This window comes from Balaenoptera ricei, chromosome 19 (assembly GCF_028023285.1).
Source record: "Balaenoptera ricei isolate mBalRic1 chromosome 19, mBalRic1.hap2, whole genome shotgun sequence".
In the NCBI taxonomy this organism is placed as follows: Eukaryota; Metazoa; Chordata; class Mammalia; order Artiodactyla; family Balaenopteridae; genus Balaenoptera; species Balaenoptera ricei.
Window position 1 is genome coordinate 3,652,821 of NC_082657.1, and position 21,268 is coordinate 3,674,088.

The window sequence follows — 21,268 nt, forward strand, 5'->3', positions numbered from 1 at the left end:
GCGCCCCGCTCCGCTGCCGAGGCTTTCGCAGCCCCGGCGTCCGCCCCGCTGAGCCCTCCCCCGGGGGCCATGGGGGCGCCCCCGGGCTACCGACCTTCGGCTTGGGTGCATCTGCTGCACCAGCTGCCCCGCGCCGACTTCCAGCTCCGCCCGGTGCCCAGCGGTTTCGCGCCCCAAGAACAAGAATACCAGCAGGTGGGCGCGGGCACGGGGTCCTGGGGGCGGGGGCTGGGAGCTGGGTGACAGATTCCTGTGTTCTCTGGGGGTGGGAGCCGGGCCGGGACTTTGGGGTACCTGAGGGAGCAGGAGCCTGGCGTTCCCGTACCTGGAGGTTCCCCTGGGACAGGCGCTGGGGAACCAGACCCCTTGCTCCTTAAATAAGGGAGGGCTGGGGCCTGGACCCCTGGATCTCAGAGGAGGGAGGGGACTGGGGGCCCTTGGATTCCCGGGTCTCTGAGAGCTGCGCGGGAAGCTAGGGTCATCAGGGGGATAGGTCCATCGTGTCCTAAAAGACGACCCCTTCCCTCATGGGATCAGGGCAATCCAGTTAAATACGTCCCAGTTCAGGTGGGACCCAGGAGATAGAGGAGCTGACATGGAGAGGAAAAAAGCTGGGGGATGCCCTGATTCTGGGACGGGATTGAGACCTGAAATGGGGAGCGGGGTGAGGGGTTTTAGGGCTGGAGCTGGGAAAACAGAGGAGGCGCTGGGAGAGACTTCCAGCCTGTCCCAGGACGGAAGGGGCAGGCAGGCAGGTCGATGGAGAGGGGTGAGGATGAGGTAAGGTGTGGGGACTGGAGAATGACAGAAACGGGGCCAGAGGGTGGGGCTGGGTGGGAACCTTAAGGAAGCCGGGGTCCCTGGGGAAGGGGGCCCAGCCTGGGTCAGCTCCAATAGGGGCGAAAGAACTGTCCCCTGACCCAGTTTAATTCAAGTCCTTGACTTTGAGATTAATGAGCAAGGCTTGGCTGAGCTGGGGATGGGGTAGGGGGTGGGGAGGATGGTGGAGCCCTGGGATGGGTCCTGGGCCCTGCCTGTAAGGTCTGAGCCCCTCGGATCTGTCCTGGGGGGCTCCCGGGACAGGGGGCTGGGGATTGGCAAGCTGAGAAGGAGGGGTTCCCAGGAAGGCAGAGAGGGGGACGTGTGCTGTATTCTGAGCTATTTGGGTCATGGCTGGGCTGAGCCAGCCGTAAGAAGCTCCTCCCTGCCTACTCCACGCCGCTCTGTCCCCGCCAAACGGGGACTGCCAGCCCCTCTACCACAGCCTGCGGGTTACACAGTCCCAGCCTCCAGAGCCAGTACTCGGCCACCTGCTCTCGGCCAAGGAGACCTCCCCACACGGATGCCACGCGCGGGGCCCCCACCCCAGCCACCGCCAGAGGCACCCAGGGAGGCTCGCTCTGCCCCCGTCGACAATAGTCAGGGTGACAGTGCTGGGACACACACCCAGGAGGGGACAGCTGGGAAAATAATCAGGGACTGGGTGCCTCCGTGCTGGGGGGACACGCTCACACACAATTAGACACACACTCTCACACGTGCATTCACACTCACGCACATATACACGCTCACATATGCACACATACACACCCACATACAGATACACGTGTACACACCCATATACTCACACTCACATGTATACACCCACACCTTCACATTTACACACACATTCTTGCACTCAAACGCTCACACACATGCATCAAGTATACACACATTCACACACTCATATGTTCACATACACACATTCACACATACATTCACACACTACCTCTTTCCCTCTCTCTCTCTCTCTCTCTTTCTTTCCCCCCCCCCATCCTCCTCTCGCCCCTGCTCGGTCTTCACTCTCCCAGCCTCCTGGTCCCCATCTCTGAGTTGCGCGCACGCACACACACACGCGCGCGCGCACACACTGTCACGGAGGCTGTCACGCCCCCTCCCCCTGAGTCCCTGGGTGACAGACTCACGCTGCGGTGGGTGTGCAGAGCTCAGCATCAGGGGAGAGGAAGCAAACAGTGAGTGGGGAGGACCAGCGCGGGGGAGGGGGGTGGGAGTAGGAAGCCTGCCACCCCCAACCTGGCACACATCGCCAGGAACAGGTGCCCCCTCCCGACCCCTGATCCCACAAGGGTCTGGGGTCCAGGTCTTGGCATGTCCTTGGATGGTGCTTCATTCCAACCAGCTGGTTTTGGTGAGGAGAAAACCGAGGCTCAGAGAGGGGAGGGCCCCTGCCAAAGGTCACACAGCCTTTGGAGGGCAGAGCAGAAGTTGAACCCAAGACTTGGGCCTCCTAGTTGGAAGCTCCCTCCAGCCCCAAGTCCCAGAGCCCTGGCTGCCAGCCTGGGAGGGGCTGGGAATGCCGTCTTTGCTCACAAACCTGAAAACCATGGCTTGGGCTCGGCCCCCCAGCTAGCCAGGGATGCCTTCCACCCAGAGATCCCAAACCCAGAACCTCCAGCCACACAGGGAGGGAGCCCGGAACCCCTGTGATGCCTGATGTCACCCCCTTCCCCAGGCCCTGTTGCTGGTGGTGGCCTTGGCAGGCCTGGGCTTGGGCCTGAGCCTCATTTTCATTGCTGTCTACCTCATCCGCTTCTGCTGCTGCCGGCCCCCAGAGCCGCCCGGGGCCAAGAGCCCTCCGCCTGGGGGAGGCTGTGTCACTTGGAGCTGCATTGCTGCCCTTCTCGTCGGCTGGTAATGGGGCCCCAGGGTGGGTGGACACTGGGGATGGGGCTCCCCAAGCTCTCTATCAATCATTCTTCCTGGTGGTGTCCCAGCAGGGGAGAATTGCTCCCATTTGATGGATGGAGAAACCAAGGTCAAGAGGAGAAGTGACTTCCGAAGGGCAGCCAGCCTGGCAGGATGGCCTAGGGGTTAAAGGCTGGGCAGTCAGACTGCCTGGGTTTGGTTGCTCTGCCGTGGAACAGCTGTGTGACCTAGGCGAGTGGTATAGTTTCTCCAGGCCTCGGTTTCCACATCTCTAAAATGGGCACTGTAGTCACACCCACCTCCTAGTTGTGTGATTAAATGCAATGTACAGTGCCTGGTTCACAGCTGGACTCCATAAATGTGAACTAGGGATGTCATTCATTAACTCATTCATTCATTCAGCAACTATTTCCTGAGTACCTACTATGTGCCAGGAAATACCAAGCCAGACGAGGTCCCTGCCCTCATGAAGCTGATGTCCCGGTCAGGCACAGTAAAGGGATATTTACAATCCAGGAGCAGCCCTGAGTTGGTCTAACTCCTTCCCACGGTAACCCTGCTGGATTCAGAGTTGTCACAATCAGTTTTCAAGAGGGAGGCTCAGGGAGAGGCAACTTTTCAAGGCCAGGTGGGCCAAGTGGAGATTCAGACCCCAAAACCCCTAGGAGCCCAGGGGCCACCACCTGGGACACCCTCAGGGGTGGGAGGAGCAGGGCACGTGAGGGCGCACCATTTACCAAGAGCCAGCTCTGAGCGCTGCCCTTCCCCGGCAGGGCAGCACCCACCCCTCAGGGCAGATCTGGGCACTCAGGACCTGGGGCTTGGGGGCGGGGAGGGCGGGCAGCAGCCGGAAAGCCGCTGGTGCCCCCCCACCCCCGCCAGACCGGGCTCCGCCACTGCGGGGAAGCAGCAGTGTGGGGGGGTGTGGGGGTGGGGGAGGGGGACCGGGAGTCCCAGGACGCTTCCTCGTCGGGCTCTCCTGAGCGGAGGGGGGCGGGGAGGCGGACAGAGGCCCTGTGCGGGAGAGACACGGCCAGCCCCCGTGGCCAGGGAACAAGAGCAGCTTTGTAGCCCTGTGAACAATGGGTACGGGCCCTGGAGCCGGCGCCGTCGGATCCCAGGGCAGGGGGTGGGGGCCTGCGGAGCGCGGGGCTGGGAACTGCGAGGGCGTCCGGGCGTCCGCCGCCCCGCTCCAGGCCTGGCCCCCTCCGCGGAGGGACCCAGTGTGTTGCGGAGGGAGAGGGAGGGGGCCCGTATTCAGGCCCCACAATGGAGCTCTGTGTGCCGGCAACCGAGGGGCGGGGGCGCCCGGCTTCTGGCCCGTCGGGCCCACATTCCCTTGCTTCCCTCCCAGCCGTCCAGAAGCTTGGGTCCTGTGGGTGGGGGGAGGCTGGGAGCTCCAGGCTTGGGGTCCCCCAGGAGTTGGTGGAACCAACTCCGTGGAACCCCCCAGGAGGCGGGGGAGGGGACGGCTGCATCCTGAAGGGACAGGTGCTGAGGACCCCGGATGCTTGGGGAAAGGATGGAGAGCCTGGGTGTGGGGTGGCAGTCACTAGGGGGGAGGACTTCCCGTCCTGGGGCTGGGCATGGCAGGGTTTCACTCCGGGGAGGTGCGAGTTAAATCTGGGGGCCTGTTCCCCTCCACCTCTCCACCCACCATTAGCATCACAATGACGTCCCTGGGCCGGGGGAGTGAGACCTTCCCGTTACCTTGGCAACTGGTGGGGGCCAGGCTGGAGACGTTCCTTTCCCACGATGGGCTGGACCAATGGGATGGGGTGGGAGATGGGATTGGGTGTGTGAGGAGGTGGGGGGAGCGTGGCGGCCCCCAGGGTCCCAGGACCGGTTGTGATTTCCCTTCCCTCCTCCTCTTAGCGCTGGCATTGGCATCGGTTTCTATGGCAACAGCGAGACCAGTGATGGGGTGTCCCAGCTCAGCTCTGCACTGCTGCATGCCAACCACACACTCACTGCCATTGACCACCTGGTGAGGGGCCAGGCACTGGCCAGACCCCAGATCCACACCCAGACTGGTTCCCCACACCTGGGCAAAGGGCCCCCTCCCAGGGAAACAGGGTCTAAACTCAGAGCCAAGACCCCAGACCCAGAATGTCAGGTTCCAACATGCAGATCTCAGACTGTATGCCCAACCCCCAACCCTGACTGCAGATTAGGGCCTCACACATGGCACCATCAGAACCTTAGCCCAGATCTGGGATTCGAGCCTAAATCACACGCAGCCCCAGCCTTGGACTTCAGCTCACAGCCCAAACCATTCAGAGACCAAACACCAAAACCCAGCCCCTGCCCTCAGGTCAGATCCAGGACGGGAGACCTGATCCTTGGCCCGGGTGCAAGGTTAGAGACCTCAGGGCTCAGACCCAGGACTCAGACGAGAAGCCTCACTCTGATCCGCAGCCCCAGGGTTCCAGACCCGGGGCTGAGACCCAGCCTGACCTCAGACCTTAGATTTCATGTCCAGTTGCAACCCTGGAACCCAGACGTGAGACCCCAGACTCAGGAAGGCAGATGCCAGCGTCAGACCTAGGATTCCAGACTTAATCTCAGTCCTGGGGCTCCAGCCACGGACCTCTCCGAGCTCCTGACAGAAGCCACAGGACTGCATGAGCTGGACCGCAGAGCCCCTTCCTTCCCTTCCTCAATCCTCAGATGCCCTAGCGCCCAGATCTCAGATACCCGCCCCTGCTCGCTCCTACTTCGCCCCCCCAGCCCTGTCGCCCAACCCCTGGCCACCCCAGAGAACGCCCTCCCCCGACTCCAGGCCCACCCCTGTGCGCAGGTGTTGGAGATGGTGGAGAGGTTGGATGAGGCCGTGAGGACAGAGCTGACCACTCTGGAGGAGGTGCTGACGCAGCGCACGGAGCTGGTGGCGGCCACCCGGGGGGCTCGGCGGCAGGCAGAAGCCGTGGCCCAGCAGCTCCAGGGGCTGGCCTTCTGGCGGGGAGTGCCCCTGAGCCCCCTGCAAGTAGCCGAAGATGTGTCCTTTGTGGAGGAGTACAGGTAGGTGACCGCTCTTCTGCTCCGTGTGGCAGGGAACCTTGCCTGGGTGATTGTGCCCCCAGGGGACCTTGGGAGACATATCTGGGTGTCACAGCTTGGGGAGGGGCATGCTACTGGCACCAGGTGGGCAGAGACCAGAGATGCTACTGAATATCCTACAATGCACAGGACAGCCCCCGACGGTAAAGGATTATCTGTGCTAAGTGCCAGTAAGTGGCAGCAACCCTGGCGTAGAGAGAAGGACCCAGTGATCCCGTGCCCACTCAAGTATTCATCCATTTACTCCCTCCCTCAATGTACTCACTCCTTCATTCATTCATCCTTGACTCAGCCATTCATCAAGTCACTCTTGCACTTCACTCATTGAATCTCAGACTAACTAGTTCACTTCCTCGGTTGTCCATCTGACGCGTGTATCCACCCAACAGATATTTATTTACACCTTCTGGTGAGAGAGGTGTACCCAAATGGTCAGGACCATGAGCTCAGACGGCCACTCCCTAACCACGTGATCTTAAACAAGTTACATGCCAGCTCTGTGCCTCAGTGTTCCCATCTGGTACCCGTGGCAATAATGGGTAGCAGTACCCTCATTGGATTGTGGAGGATCTGTTGGGTCATTATCTGTCAAGTGCTTACAGGGGCGACCAGCACACGTTATATAGGTGTCTGTAAAATATGGGTTTTTTTAAGATAGAGCGATGAACAAAACAGAGGGATTCCTGCCTGCCTCACAGTGGGCGGACCAATAAGAAACAAATGCATGAATGAGATATTGTCTGTAAGGTGGTGAGTGTTAAGAGCTCTGGAGAAAATTAGGTGGGAGATGGGAATGGGATGGTCTGGGGACAGAGGATGGCAGTTTTGGGAGTGGGGGGTCATCCGGAAGGCCAGACTGAGAAGGTGACATTTGAAGGACATCTGGGACGGCCATCTTTCCCAGCAGCCAACATGACGGAGTCCTCACTGCTTCGTCCGCGAGGAATTATTTCTTTTGTTCATCCGACAACTGAGGGTCCCAGCCAGACATGGGAGCAGAGACAGGGAAGACTTGGTCCTGGATTCTGTGCTCCAGGGGGAAGGCAGACCTGGGCTGAAGCAGTCCGCAATGAGGATGCCCCCTGCAGGGCATCAGACAGGCCTGGGTCCCAGTGAGTTCAAGTTCTGGGTTCTGGCCAAGCTCAGGGGTGCAGGCCCTGGGCCTCAGCCCTGTTTCAGGGGGGCTGGGGGGTGACTACACCCGAGTGAGGCAGACCCATCATTAACAGGAAGTAGCTTCTGGATGCACCAATACGAGAGTGCCTGGCACTTGGGAGTCCTTCAAGGAACATGGCCGGTTTCCTGGAAGGAAATCGGGGCCCCCAGCGGGAGAGCTTTGCTGGGGGAGTTCTTGGTGGCTGAGGGCAGAAGTGCTACCTGCCCCTGACGGAAGTGAAGTGAAGCTGGGGCACAAGAGCTGGCGGTGGGGACATGGGGAGCAAAGGCCTGGAGGTCAGCTGGAGCAGTGGGCCCAGCTTCTCCTTCCCGGGGAGAGCCTGACCCTCCAGCAGTCCGGGAAAGAAGGGCACAGTGAGTCCCCACAGGGGTCTGCGCAGAGGCTGCCACGGAGCGGGGTGGCGGTTCCCTTGGCGCTCTGGCGACGTGGGGACCGCTGAGAGCGATGCTATTTATTGATCATCTCCGAAGTGCCAGGCGCTGTGCTGTGGTCTCATGTACGTCTTCCTCTCCCACCAGAGTGAACTGATCGTTAACTAATACTGAATTCTTAAATGACATTAAAAGTTTCCTGACGCGTGTTCAAGCTAATATTCAAGCGCGTCCATGTTGGCACTCTTCTCGGTGCTTTATGGTTTAGCCTCACGACAACCTTTGGAAGTAGGTGCTGCTGTTCTCCCCGAGTCACTGGCGGGGAAGCCGAGACACAGGAGGCGAGGTTACTGAGACCAAGTTGCAGGCAGGCAGGAAGTGCAGGGGCTGGCATTGCGACCCAGGCCGTCTGCCTGCAGACCCTGAGCCCTTGGGTCGTGCCCTGTGTTGCTGAGTACATGCCTGGGAATGAGTCCCTCTGCTTTCCAGGCTGGGGTGGAGGGGCCGGGGCCCTGAGAGCGTGCCACTCACAGGGCTCATGCGTGGTTCGGTCAGGGTACAGTCCTGGGACCTGTGCTCTAAATGGCTACAGTGGCCGGCCTCCCAATGCACCCATTTCACAGATGAGCCTGGCTGTGGCCTGGAGACTGGGCATCAGGGAGATCACATGTCCAGGCAGAGCCGGGAGAACGTGCAGGTGCTGTCACCCTCTGCCGAGTCCCGGTCTGGGAGCCTGGGCACGTGAAAGGCTGGAGTTGCTGCTTCAGCCTCACCCCTGTCACCCCCTCCCCAGGTGGCTGGCCTACGTTCTCCTGCTGCTCCTGGAGCTACTGGTCTGCCTCTTCACCCTCCTGGGCCTGGCGAAGCAGAGCAAGTGGCTGGTGATTGTGTAAGTCTGGCGGCTTCCTGGCAGCGGCACGTGTCACTGAGATCCCACAGCGCTCTTCCGAGAGGGGCCACGGTCCTTCCCAGGCCCACACTGGTTTCATTCCCTTGTCCCACGAACCTCCATGGAGTTCCTGGGCTGGGCTGGCACATAGAAATCAGGCTCAGAGCTGCCCAGGAAGGGGGCGGGCAGGAAACAGGCTGTCCTCACAGCAAGAAGTGCACCAAAATCCTAGAAAAGCAACGATAGTAATGCTTGTGCTGAGGATTGGGGTGATCACTGACCCTCTCAGTTGCCATGACAACCCTGTGAAGGAGGTGCTTGTCAGATGCCTCTCTGGAAGATGAGGGCCCTGAGGCAGAAAGCTATCACGTGGTGTGGCGGAATTAAGGACCACACTCTTACTTAAAGGTTCGTTCTGTATGCCCGATGCTCTTCTGGAACCCTCGCACTAACCCTATGAGGAGGTCCTTTCCTTCTCCCCATATAACAGAAAGGGAGACGTGCTCAGAGAGGTTAGGCCACTTGCCCAAGGCTGCACAGCCAGAAAGTACTGGAGCTGGGATTCCACCTAGGCCAGCCTATCCCACTTGGAGGAGCCTTTGTATCCTCCCTGGCCCTGAGGGGGGCCACGCTTGTGCCCGCCACCATTCCCACACTCCCCCCGGGGTGAGAGCTCCTGCCATCCCATCCAGGCCCCCTGAAGCTTGAAGATGGTAAAGCACAGTGGGCAGGGCAGGTCTGGGGCTTGCGGCCAGGCCTTCAGTTTGGCCCCCTCCAGGTGCCCTTCTTTCTTGCTGACCACCCTCCAATGCGGATCCCCCCCCAAACCCCATCCCCAGAGAAAACCTGGAAGGTGATTTCAGCCCTGGAGCTGTCTCCACTCCTGGGAGGAGGAGTCTGGGCTGAGAGGGAGGCTGACCAAGCAATGGGTGAACCTGGGAGCAAGCTCCTGCGGAATTCAGAGCAGGGAAATGGGGCCCAGGGGTGGGCGGTCCGGAGCAAGGCGGGGACAGACGCGGGCTGGATCCGGCCAGCCCCTCACCCCGTATCCTCCCCCAGCAGGGCCAGATGTTCAGTTTGACGTCAGCAGCCTCGAGTCCACACCTCTCCCCCCACAGCCTCTCTGCCCCTAGTTGTTACCCTCTTGGCTCCAGAGGTGGGTGGAGGGTAGGGCTGGGGCTGTGATGGGATTAGGGGTGGGGGGAGGCAAGAGGCGAGGTGGGAGATTAAGAACCCCAGAACCCCCAAGTCCAATCCCTCCTCCCCACCGTAGGATGACGGTGATGAGTCTCCTGGTTCTTGTCCTGAGCTGGGGCTCCATGGGCCTGGAGGCAGCTACAGCCGTGGTGAGTGGTGCGGGACAGGCCCTTGGGCTCCAAGACTTATGGGTGCCAAAGGCCCGTAACTCCTGGATCCTGGGGCAGGATGGGAATAAATGCCTTAGGTCCTGAGAGGGAAGACTTGGGGGCCAGGAACGCAGGTTCTGAAGTTTCCAGCCAGTTTCCTAGGTCCTGAGGGACTGGACTTCTGGACACTTGGGTCTGAGGGAGGAGGGACTGGGGGTCTGGACTCCTGGGTCTGGGGTGGGGGGGGCTAGAGAGCACTCAGTTCTGTGGGAGTGTGGAATGGGGGCCGTTTCTGTTCTGAGCCTCCTTTCCTGCTGCCCCTTTCAGGGCCTCAGTGACTTCTGCTCCAGTCCGGACACCTACATCCTGAACCTGACCCGGGAGGAGACTGGCCTTGGCTCAGGTGATCGCATCTCCAAGCGCACGCCCTGGGTCCTCGGGCCTCTCTGCGCGGTCCTCCTGGGATGGGGTGAGGGTGCGCAGCCGGCAGCCAGGCCCTGCCCAGTTCAGCAGAAGCTCTCGGCACCTCCCCTGGTGCGCTGGAACAGAGGGAGGGCTAAAGATGATGGAGTCAGAGAAAGGGGTCCTCAGGCTGGAGCTGAGGGATGGGAGGATTTGGCCACTTGGAGAAAATGGGGGGGAGCACAGTTGAGTCAAGGGGAGGGTGGCAGAAGCAGGGGCTCGCCGGGAGTGTGTAGATCAGCATGTTTCTGGCTGTGGCTGGAGCAGAAGGGATTAGGGGCTGGGAGGGCTGCCAGTCTCAGAATGCGAGGTCATTGGGACCGCAGGAGGGTCCTGAGCTGGGAGGGGTGGAAAGTGTGGCCTTGCCCCCTCCCGCCTTTCCCCAGGGAGGCCCCGGGGCTCAGGCTCACAGCCTCCCCCCTCTTCCCCTCTTCCCTTGCCGCTTCAGACATCCTGAGCTATTATTTCCTCTGCAACCAGGCCGTCTCCAACCCCTTTCAACAGGTTAGGGCTGCGGGCAAGGGAACCGGGTGGAGGAGGGCGCGGCTGGGGCCTAGACTTAGGGATCCCGGGGGAGGATGAAGGCGCCAAGTGGGCTGGGGGTGTCAACCGCTGGCTCCTCCTCCCTCCCTCTGGCTTCCCGCAGAGGCTGACTCTGTCCCAGCGAGCTCTGGCCAACATCCACTCCCAGCTGCAGGGGCTGGAGCGAGAAGCTGTCCCCCAGTTCCCTTCTGCGCAGGTCGGCGGTCCGGGTGCTCCTTCTGCACCCCGACTCCCAGGGGAAGGAGGGGCGGGAACCTGGGTCTGTGGGCGGAGCCTTCGAAAAGGGGGCGGGGTGGTGGCTGTGGGCGGGGTCCGCAGAAAGGGGCGGGGCGGTGGCTGTGGGTGGGGCCCTGGCTTGTGAGCCCGCAGAAAGGGGCGGGGCCTGAAGAGATGGGCGGAGCCTGAAGAGTTCCTGGGATGACAACCCCCTGCCACCGCAGAAGCCTCTGCTGTCCTTGGAGGAGACGCTGAATGTGACAGAAGGAAACTTCCACCAGTTGGTGGCACTGCTGCACTGTCGTGGCCTGCACAAGGTGACCCCTGTCGCCCTCCCCGAATTCTTCTCGCAGGGGAGCCTCTGCCTAGACCCAGAAACCCAGGAATATCCTTTCTGCTTCCTGTTCATTCGTCCAGCAAGTTCTGCTGGCCCTTCTGAAGCCCCTCTGGACTCAGCACAGCTCAACTGTCACCGCTGCTCCCGACGGCCGCAGGGCCTCTTCCCTGTTGCCTGCTTGCCTGCCCCCTGCTTGCCTGCCCCCTGCTTGCCTGCCCCCGTCTGTCCTCCGCACAGCAGCCAACAGCCCAGTGAGCCTTTTAAGCACAATCGGGTCTTCTTCCCGCGCTGAAAACCCGCAATTACCCCTGCAGGCGGATTAAGGTCCTGGCTTCTCGCCTGAGCTCCGGGGCCTGTGTGGTTGGCCCTGGCCGGTTTCGGCCTCAGCCCTTTGCTTCCCCCTAGCCCGCACCCTTTCCCCCAGCAGCCTGGCGGGTCTCCCAGACGACAGTCCCCCACCTCCCATCGGCCGGGTTCCTTCCTGCTGGTGCCATCTTGCTGTCGGGACCCCAGTACTGCTTTCCAAACCCCCTCTCTCATTAGCTCATTGTGTTCTGAAGCGACCTTCTGGGGCCTGGTTGCTGAAGTTTCCCCGGTACTTGGAGCAATGTCTGGCACAGAGCAGGCCCTCGGCCAGCCCCTGCTGAATGACTTATGGCTGGCCATTCAGGAAATGGTGCTTCTGCCGGTTTCCGGGGATGACAGTAATGTCAGCCAGTGTTGACTGAGTGTGCGTTACGTGCAGGCGGCAGTTCTACACCAGTTGTTCTTCTAAGCCTTGTTCTCAGTGTTGTTCTAAGCCAGAGATTTTGCCCCAGGGGACGGTGGCAACGTGTGGGGAGACATGTTTGGGTGTCCCGGCTTGGGGAGGGGGTGCTACTGGCATCTAGTGGCTGGAGGCCAGGGCTGCTGCTCAAGGACCTGCAGTGCAGGTGCCACCCCGTTCAGCACACACACAGTGATCTGCCCCCGTGTCAGAAGTGTCCAGGCTGAGACGCCCGGCACTCAACCAAGGCGGAGCTGCTGTGGCGTCTGGTCGTGGGGTGGGGGGGTGGGCTCTCGGTGATGGAGAGGAGGCCGCAACTGGGGTTCCCGCTTGCAGGTGTGATAATGACAGTGACCACAGCGCCTACCGTGTGCTGAGCGCCTTCTGCGTGCCAGGCCCTGTGCTGCGCACAGGCGACGGGAGGAAACTGAGGGACGCGTTCAGCGTTGCACAGCCAGGTGGACGGTCTGAGCCGTGTGCATTGCCCGCTGACGCCCTCTCCCCCCGCCCCAGGATTATGGTGCAGCCCTGCGGGGCCTGTGTGAGGACGCCCTGGAAGGCCTGCTCTTCCTGCTGCTGTTCTCCCTCCTGTCCGCGGGGGCCCTGGCCACCGCCCTCTGCAGCCTGCCCCGCGCCTGGGCCCTCTTCCCACCCAGGTCAGGAGGGGAGGGGGGCAGGGTCTTGGCGGAGGGGATGGGGGAGAACCACTGAGCCACTGTTAGGGGGCAGCCTCCTGATGGACCCCCATCCTGTTTCTCTGCCACTCCCCCCCTTGCACCCCAGTGACGACTATGATGACACAGACGATGACGACCCTTTCAACCCTCAGGTATTGGACGCCTGGGTCTGAGGGGGGAGGGGCTGGGTCCTGGACCCCTGGCTGTGAGGGGGGAGGGGCTGGGGGCCGGACCCCTGGGTCTGAGGGGGGAGGGGCTGGGGGCCTGGACCCCTGGATCTGATGGGGGAGGGGCTGGGGGCCTGAACCCCTGGGTCTGAGGGGAGAAGCTGGGGGTCTGGACTCCTGGGTCTGAGGGAGGAGGGGCTGGGGGCCTGGACCCCTGGATCTGATGGGGGAGGGGCTGGGGGCCTGAACCCCTGGGTCTGAGGGGAGAAGCTGGGGGTCTGGACTCTTGGGTCTGAGGCAGGAGGGGCTGGGTCCTGGACCCCTGGGTCTGAGGGCCCACACTACAAAGCCAGATTCCCTAGTCATGCCCTCTCTCGCCCCACATCTCCCTGGCAGGAATCCAAGCGCTTCGTGCAGTGGCAGTCATCTATCTGAGCCCTTCCTCCATGCCAGACTGGAGCCTGTTCCCCATCTCCGGTGAGCATCTAGAGTGACACCCCAGCTCCCAAAGCCAGCCTCTGCCCTCCCTCCTTCCCTCCCTATGGGCTCCAGGGCGGCCCTTCTGCCTGCATCTGGTCCGATCTTTGCCTCTCTCTGCAGTTCCTTCCCCAGCTGCCGGAGAAGACCCCACTAACCCAGCCTCACTGGGCTCCCACCACTAACAATGCCCTGGCTACGGACACCTTAAACAGGACTGCCTTCCTGCCCGCCCTGCCCCCTCTATGTGTCCTTAGCCCTGGAAGTAAGCCGAGGGGGTAGGCCAGGGCCCGGAGCTGGCCGGGCAGCGGGCAGACAGCCAGACCCACAGCCTCTCAGCCCTGAAGGGATGTGAGTGCCCCCGCCCTGCCACACCCCAGTGGGCTTAGGGCCCCTGATCTCCACTTGCAGCACCAACTTGGGAAAGGGTTGATTTGAAATAAAAGGGACGACTTTATTTTACAAGCAGCTGGGTCCTTTTTTCTCCCCTCCCCCAATCTGGCCTTGTGGTTGGGGGGGTGGAGATTCTCTTCACCTCTGCTCTCGCCCTGCCTCTTGGCCGCCAGGTGTTTCTCTCCTGTCCAGGCTCTGCAGCAGTTCCAAAGGGATTGTTCTTTAAAAAAAAAAAAAAAAAAAATCCCCCCCACCCCTGATCTAAAAGCAGCACACGTCCTGACGCAGGAAGAGACGCATATCCCTGGAACAGAAGAGACAGCCTAGAAATAGATCTCAGTGTGTGTGTACATATGACAGAAAACAGATTTCAAGTCAGGGTGAAAAGGACTGGTTTCGAAGGAATGCTGACATGATTAGCTCTCCAGCTGGAAGAAAACAGTCTACATACAATATGGGTGGAAAACCTAAATGTAGACAAGTAAAGGGACAGAAGTGTTTCAAGGGAAAAGAGGAGACTTTTGTATATTGTATATCTCGGTTGGAGGGGGAGGATTTTCAGCAAGGTATCCTAAAGACTGAAAGGAAAAGATAACTTATTTGACAACTTGTGGAGTGAAAAAAATACCGTAAAGTCAAGAGGCAAAATGACAGTCTGGGGAAAATAGTTTGTTTTTCTAAAAACACACATGGCAAAGAAATAGATAATTCTTAATACATACGTATAATCTGCAAAGCTTCCACAAACCAAGAAAAAGATGACCCAACTTGAAAATAAGCATCTAAGATGAACATTCAGTGAAGTGAAAATCCCAATGCCAGTGAACAGACTAAAGGGCATTCAAATTCTAATAATTAGGAAGCGCACCGTGAAACAAGCAGAAACTTTGTTTTCACCACCCAGTGAAAAAGAATTATTATAAAATTAAAATTATAAGATTATCATATAAGGAAAGGAGGGCTCATGTCCCGTGCTGGCCAGGATGTGGCGGAACAGCTCGTGCACCACTCCTGAGGCTATGAGCTGCAGTCCAATGAAAAAAATAGTCTGCTCACATGTGACAGACCCTTTGACCCGACAGTCCTACTTGTGGGAATCAATTTATGGAAATAAAGCAGAGACACGTAAGGATGTATTTTAGGCACTGTTTGCTGCAACGATACTTCGATCAGCTAAACTCTGGAAACTAAAGTCCATAGAAAGAGGACGAGCCCAGTAAACCGCTGTACAGCAGGGCTCTCGGAACGTGACAGCTCTTGGCTGGGTTTGGAATCTTGGGAGAAAGCCTGAGAGAGGAGAAATTTGAGGTGGGAGTGACAGACAATGGCTGCGGAGTGGGCAAATGCAGAGCGGGATCCCTGTGGTTAAGAGCCCAGGCCCGCTCCTGACCACCAGGTGGGCGTGGGTCGTCGCTCGACTAGCTGGACCTCAGCTATGTCATCCATCAGAGAGTGTCAAAGACAGCTCCCCAGTCCCTCCTCAGCAATTCCAAAATCCAAAGAGCTCCGTTAGACCAAAAGTCTTCCCTGAACTCACTGGGCAGCAAAGCCCAACCTGGCACGAGGTTACTTACAGACTATTTCCCTGCCTGGTGTGAATGTCCATCTATTTCTCTACAGAAACACTGATGGGGTTACTTCCAAGTGCTGGGCAGGGTACTGAGGGTACCGTGTCCTCTGTGGAATATACACCATGTTCTCTCTTGAAAGTCTGAAAGATCCTGAATCCCCAAACACGTAAACAGCCCCAAGGGTTTCAGGTCAGGGCTTGTTGGCCCAGAGTGCCAGATGTCAGGTGTCCAGTGGGGGCCTGCCGTAGGGGACAGCTCCATGCTTGCTAATCGTTTCCATCTTGTACACCGAAAGGAATGTTCCAGGAAGCCTTCGATGTGTGGGCCTGAAGCTGGGAGAGAGAAATGGATCACAGTTACCAGAGAGGGACACCGGGGGCCACCCTCATGGACTCACTAATTCTCATGACTGGGTGAGCTGTCTGGCCCTGGGGTTGGCCCATCTGCGCTTCTAGCCGCTTTGCTCTCAAATACTGCCCTCTAGTGACTCTGAGTCTGTGTCCAGAAGCTGGTGCTCCCTGAAGTGTAGGATGCTCACAAAGTACCCTGAGATTCAGGCTGCCTGATTTCCTGCCAAGGGGCCTGGGAGTGATCTTTAATCACGAAGCCCTAACCAAGAAAAAAAAGACCATTTTGGCCTAACCTTTACAAAAGGGAATTCTATTTTCATTTTTAAGTGACACACATGAGGACTTACACTTCTGAACAAGATGGAGTAACGGACTGGATTTGCTGTCCTTCCTGAAACGACCAAAATGCCAGACAGAATATGTGAAATGACGGTGCTCAAGACTTGACATCAGGCAAAGAGGGAGGAGGGAGGGTGATTGCTGAGAATTGGAAAACACCTAGGTGACCCCTGAAATCGCCACAGCCTATGAGTTTCTGACCACAGGGCAGGGGACCTCCCTAAGGCCCCACCTAAAAGTGCTCTAAAAAATAAAGTCTATTTTTTTAAAATGCTCAAGCCAAAAGAAGGCAGAAAAAGAGGAAAAGGGGAACAAAGAAAGATGGGACAAACGGAAACCAAATAGCAAGACGATAGATTTAAATGTAACCTTACCGGTGATCACATTACAATAGTTATAAACACCTCTTTTAAAAGGCAGAGATTGTACGCTTGGGTAAAAAACAAAGATCGAACTATCCGCTATGTATAATAAACCCACCTTAAATATAAGGGCTAAAAGTAAAGGGATGCTAAACGCAATGGGGTACCCTGGATTGGGCTCTGGCACAGGAAGGAGAAAGGCACATAAAGGGGAAAGTGGTGAAATTCAAATAAGGTCTGCAGTTAACAGTAGTGTGCCAGTATTGGTGTCTTAGTTTTAACAAACATACTACAGCATTGGGGGAAACTGGGTGTAAGGTAGGAAGGACTTTGAATTATCTTTACAACATTTTTGTAAGCCTGAAGTTACTCTAAAACAAAAAGTTTAATTAAAAAACAAAAGGATGGAAAAAAAGGTCAACTGTGGTAACAGTAACAAAGTGACACGCAGTTATCAACAGAAAAGTTTTTAATAACAGAAAATGGGAAGGAAATCGCTGCATCTTAAATACCACCTGCTATAACTACAGTGACCGGCGCGTGAACTGGACTGGATAATTCTAAATCAGAGCCCTGGGTGGAAACAGCTGGCATACTCAAAAGATTAGTTGCAAGGAGTTTAAAGAAGGGCCTTTTTAACTTGGGATGGTCCCAATTCCTCAGCCGGACATCGATGGCCTTTCAGGATCTGCTACCTGCCCACCTCCACAGATCTATCTCTTGACGCCAGGACCCCGCACACTTCTGTTCTGCCACAGCCACCTGGCCCCCGCCGTCTCCCCAAGGTACGCTCGTTTCCCGCCTCTGTGTGTTAGCACACGCCATTCCCTCTGCTAGGTACGCCATTCCAGTTTTATTTACTAGGAAAGCTCCCCTTTCCGGCTGGAGGCTATTCTCATGTTCTCTTGCCTTCTTTGGGTCCATCATTCTCTTCCCTCGTCTTCCACATCACTACACGATGGGTAGTCTTAAAACTCTCATCACACTAATTTGTGTCTAGGAATAGTAATGGCTACCACCAACTGAACCAAAACAAGGATGCATGGAAGGGCGCGGAACCTGCGAACTATGCCGTGCGTGTCCCCTCGGAGCCACCGTCCCCACCCCGGTTTCCGGCTTGCATTAAGAACGCCCACCGCGTGGTAGCGTAGGCGGAAGGGGGGGGGGGAGGCTCAAATCAAGCTCGTGGCATCTATTGGCTGCCTGGGGACGAGGGAGGCGGGGCGAGGCCTTCGCGTGACGTCAAGACGCCACGGTCCGGGCGTCGAAGCCCAAGGAAGGCAAGAGCCAGCCGGGTGGGGAGCAGTCCTGCGGCTGTGCTGCTATCATTTGAAGCCGCCGCTGATGAGTCCCGGGGGCTTACGGACGAGGTGGGTGTACTGAGCGGCGGCGGCGGCGGCGGCGGGCGGGCGGAGGCGGTGTTTCCTTTTGGCCTTACGCCCCGCGGGCCCCGAGGCCTCGGCGACGGTCGCACCAACGGACGCCGCGCGCGAGCGACGACAGGGTGTGGCAGAGCCCGCGCCACTGGGCCTGCGCACGAGTGGTAGGGAGTGCGGCTGCGCACCCTCGCGCCTGCGCCGTCGGCCTTTGCTCCCCACCAGCGCGCTCGGAATTCTTGGGCTCAGAGCACCCCTTTCTTCAACCCCCATTGACTCGTCACTTTCTTCGGGAGGACCACGTTGCCCCTGGCGACGGGCAGCCCTTGCGCCGTCTTCTCCCCGCTCCCCGCCCCCCCCGGGGACGTGGTGCGCACGCGCGGCTTGGCCGGGGCGGTGGCTCCGGGGCCGGTGGCGAGGATCCGGGCGAGCTCTTCCTCCACCGGGAGCCCTCCTGTGCCTTCCCCGGGCCTGCGGGACGGCCAGGTGCCCCCCTGCCTCCGGTTCTCGCCCCCGCCCAGAAACCTCCCTCCAGGCTCCCCCAGACCTTACCCCCACATTTCTTCCTGTCCCGGGGCTCCCCCCACTATCCCCGCTCGTGACCCCCCCCCCCCCGCCTCCCTGCCCCCCACCCTTCCGCCCAGTTTCGTTCGGGCTCTTCTTTATGGCTCGTCTTCTCTAGGCTTTTTCCCAGTTCCAGACTTTTGGTCTTATTTCTCCACTTCTTGTAGGATTTTCGGGTTCTCCAGCGGGACTCGCCTTTGAGCACCCCCATACTTCTCAGTTCCTTTCTCAAGTCTAGGTCCCCCAATTCTTGCCCCCAGGACATTCCTTCATGTTCTTGCCGTCCTCTTCTCTTCACCCCATTCCAAGTCCCTAAAGATGTTTTGGATCTCTTGGGGGCGTCCCCAAAGTTTTCCCTCCAGACCCCCAACCAAGGGGCTCGCTTCTTCTCTCTCCCAGGTTTACTGCTGCTTCTAGGAATCTCCCATGTACGGTGTTCTCTATCCTTAGGGACCTTCCTGAAATCAGTCGTCTAAGAGCTTTCTAAGAAGTCATTTCTTCACTCCCGGGGTTCCTCTCTGGCACCCTCAACTTCTTCCTGCTCCAGGAGTAACTTCCAGAAATCCGCTTTTCCTCCCAGACTTCTCCATTCTCCAGTGTTCTCTTTTCTCAAGGCTTCCTCAAACGCTTCCCTCTTTACAGACTCTCTCTCAGGGGTCTTTCCAGGTCTCCCAGCCTGGAGGTTCATTTAGCCCTTGTTTATTAGAGCTTCTTCTCAGAAGCCGTCTTCCTCCTTGCTCCTTGCCTGAGGTCCCCCACCCTGCTCTCTGACCCTGTCCCTGTTTCGGGGTTTCCCTCGAACCCTTCCCTTTTTTCACATGGGCTTCCGATCCTTCTCTTTCTCTTTGGTAAACTCATTTGGACTTCCCTGTTTTCAAGTCCTTTGTTTTCCACCTAGAGCATTGCAGAGGGGCCAGGGTCTTTCCCTCAGGCTGTAGCCCTTTAATTCCACACCCAGAATTCTCTTCAGATTGTTTACCCCTTGGCTCCTTCTTTTTCAGATTCCCTTTTCTGTCTGGCTTCTCGTGAGCCCATTTGCTTCTCTTCCGTATTTGTTGACATGTTTCTTGCTCCTTCTGGAGTCTCCCTAATTCGTTCTTTCTCTTGCAGGCAGTGAAAAAGCAGTCTGGCTCCCGAGGTCCACCCCGTACACCCCAGGGTCCAGATGGCGGCCAACGTGGGTGATCAGCGTAGCACGGATTGGTTAGTGAGGCTAGAGGGACGGGGGTCAGAGGGGAGGGCGAGAGGAAGCAAGACCCAGTGTTGTCTTCTGGATGGGCCGTCGCACAGCAAGGGGGGACATGATACCAGAGCCCCTGGGGTAGGGGTGCGGATGAGGCACTCCTTTGAGCTTTCATCTTTCGCAGTACAGTGCTTGTTTCTCAGAAGTGCGATGATTCATTCCATGGGTTGCGATTAAGGGGCAGCCTCCGACGCTTAATACTCAGTTATTTATTTTTTTAATTCCTCGTTTTTTCCAAAACAGTGTGATGATTTTCTGACTGAGGTGGTATCAGACAGAATTTGTGGTTTCATAAAGCATTTAGATCTGCTAAGTATCAGGTCTTGTTTTAAGTCCTGTGGTTACTGGTAATCCTTTTGTTTGATTTTTAACATCTGTATGTAGCAGGCATCTGGAAAAGTACCTTAGGTAGGTAATCGCATCTATCGCTCACTGAAAACTGTGAAGCAGAAACTGGCTGTCGGTGTGTCACAGATTAGAAAATTGAGGCTCTGGGATTCAAGCCCTGGTGTTTGCCTGCTTCCATCCTGCCCACCGTGTGCAGTGGGAGAATGGGCTGACTCGATGTCCTCTGTCTGCAGGTCCTCTCAGTACAGCATGGTGGCCGGGGCAGGCAGAGAGAGTGGCATGGAGACCCCCATGCACGAGAACCCCGAGTGGGAGAAGGCCCGCCAGGCCCTGGCCAGCATCAGCAAAGCGGGAGCTGCCGGCAGCTCTGCCAAGGCCAGCAGCAGCGGGCCCGTGTCCAGTGCACAGGTGAGCAGCGTCCCCAGGGGACCGCGTCCCCTGAGCGGGCGTGGGGCACATGCACACGCTGGGTGTCCTCTCGCATCACCAGGGCAGGGTGCTCTGAAGATGTCCTAGGAGCCCTTGCGTAGGGGAAGCAAGTCTGTCTGCTTGAGTCTAGGGCACCACGTGGTCGTGTTCCCGGGGCATCCAGCCTGAGGAGGGAGGGGTGCTCGTGTCGGTGGTAGAGGTGGTGGCTCTCTGTGGAGAGATGTGGACCCAGTTCTGTCCCTTGGCAGTTAACCACCAGTGAGCAGACCTGCCCTGGCGGGGCCCTGGGCTCCTGCTTCCAGCACTGATGGCACGTGGTTCTCTCCCCGCACAGTATGTGTCACAGGCAGAAGCCTCAGCTCTGCAGCAGCAGCAGTACTACCAGTGGTACCAGCAGTACAACTACGCCTATCCGTACAGCTACTATTACCCTGTGGTGAGTGCCCGCCCCGCCCGGCAGGGGCAGGCGGCGGAGGGGCGGAGGTGGGATCAGCCGGGCAGGGTCCAGGGGCAGTGGGTGGGTTGACCACAGCCGTGACAACTGCTGGAAAACCCTCCCTTAGCTCGTGGTCCACAAGGTAAATGCCCAGGTCCTTCCGTGGCCACCCACCCTGCCCTCCCCGTGCTCACGTTGCCACAGACTCCTCCACCTCAGCACACACCAAGTCCACCCTTGCTCCCGCCTCAGCCCTTTTCTGGTGTCCCGACACTCACTGTGTCCTTGCCCAGCAGAGGGCTGCCCGAGAGCGCCTGCAGAGTGCCCTTCCTGGGACAGGCTTTACTTAGGGTGGCATTCCCTCCGCTCACCCTGCCACTTGGTTTCTCTGCTTGGCTTTTTTTCTTTGCTTACTGTTGGCTGTGTTGCGTGTCTACTGTGGCACGTACTTTGAGTGCAAAGTTCATTTTGTCTTTACTTTCCATTGTATTGTAGTGTTTAGATGGGTTGGTACTCAGTAAATAGTTGTTGAAGAGAGTGGAATGTGGGACAGATGGAGGTGATCATTTGGTAATTTTTCAGCATGAGGGAGTTGGGCGCTTTTAGGCGGTGGAGAGAGGGAGGGTGAGAGATCGGTAAAGGATCGCAAACTGAACAGCTGGG

At 58.2% G+C, this 21,268-nt stretch overlaps 2 protein-coding genes and 1 long non-coding RNA gene across 6 annotated transcripts in view; 2 read left to right on the forward strand and 1 right to left on the reverse strand.

The window, feature by feature from the left end:
* Positions 1 to 13,651, forward strand: TTYH1 (tweety family member 1). Of its 2 annotated transcripts, XM_059905731.1 has the most exons (14): positions 1 to 195; positions 2,513 to 2,691; positions 4,582 to 4,693; positions 5,507 to 5,727; positions 8,108 to 8,203; positions 9,477 to 9,549; positions 9,877 to 9,952; positions 10,460 to 10,515; positions 10,658 to 10,750; positions 10,995 to 11,087; positions 12,387 to 12,529; positions 12,657 to 12,702; positions 13,114 to 13,194; positions 13,318 to 13,651. In XM_059905731.1, exons 1-13 carry the CDS (start codon positions 70 to 72, stop codon positions 13,150 to 13,152), a joined length of 1,353 nt encoding a protein of 450 aa, XP_059761714.1. In that variant the 5' UTR covers positions 1 to 69; the 3' UTR covers positions 13,153 to 13,194; positions 13,318 to 13,651. The 2 variants fall into 2 exon arrangements, with proteins under 2 accessions (XP_059761714.1, XP_059761712.1); XM_059905729.1 differs by lacking the exon at positions 12,657 to 12,702.
* Positions 13,628 to 17,719, reverse strand: LOC132354143 (uncharacterized). Its single transcript, XR_009499188.1, has 3 exons — positions 17,269 to 17,719; positions 15,856 to 15,899; positions 13,628 to 15,490 (listed from the first exon to the last, which is right to left on the reverse strand). It is a non-coding gene; the product is annotated as an uncharacterized LOC132354143 (long non-coding RNA).
* LENG8 (leukocyte receptor cluster member 8) overlaps positions 17,450 to 21,268 on the forward strand; it is a 10,652-nt gene continuing 6,833 nt past the window's right edge. For 2 of the 3 annotated variants that reach the window (XM_059905660.1, XM_059905661.1), the window contains exons 1-4: positions 17,450 to 17,579; positions 19,260 to 19,352; positions 19,974 to 20,148; positions 20,504 to 20,605. In XM_059905660.1, coding sequence (XP_059761643.1) covers positions 19,315 to 19,352; positions 19,974 to 20,148; positions 20,504 to 20,605 — 315 coding nt within the window. In that variant the 5' untranslated portion in view covers positions 17,450 to 17,579; positions 19,260 to 19,314. The remainder of the gene's footprint in view (positions 17,580 to 19,259; positions 19,353 to 19,973; positions 20,149 to 20,503; positions 20,606 to 21,268) is intronic. The other variant, XM_059905662.1, reaches the window with a different exon arrangement.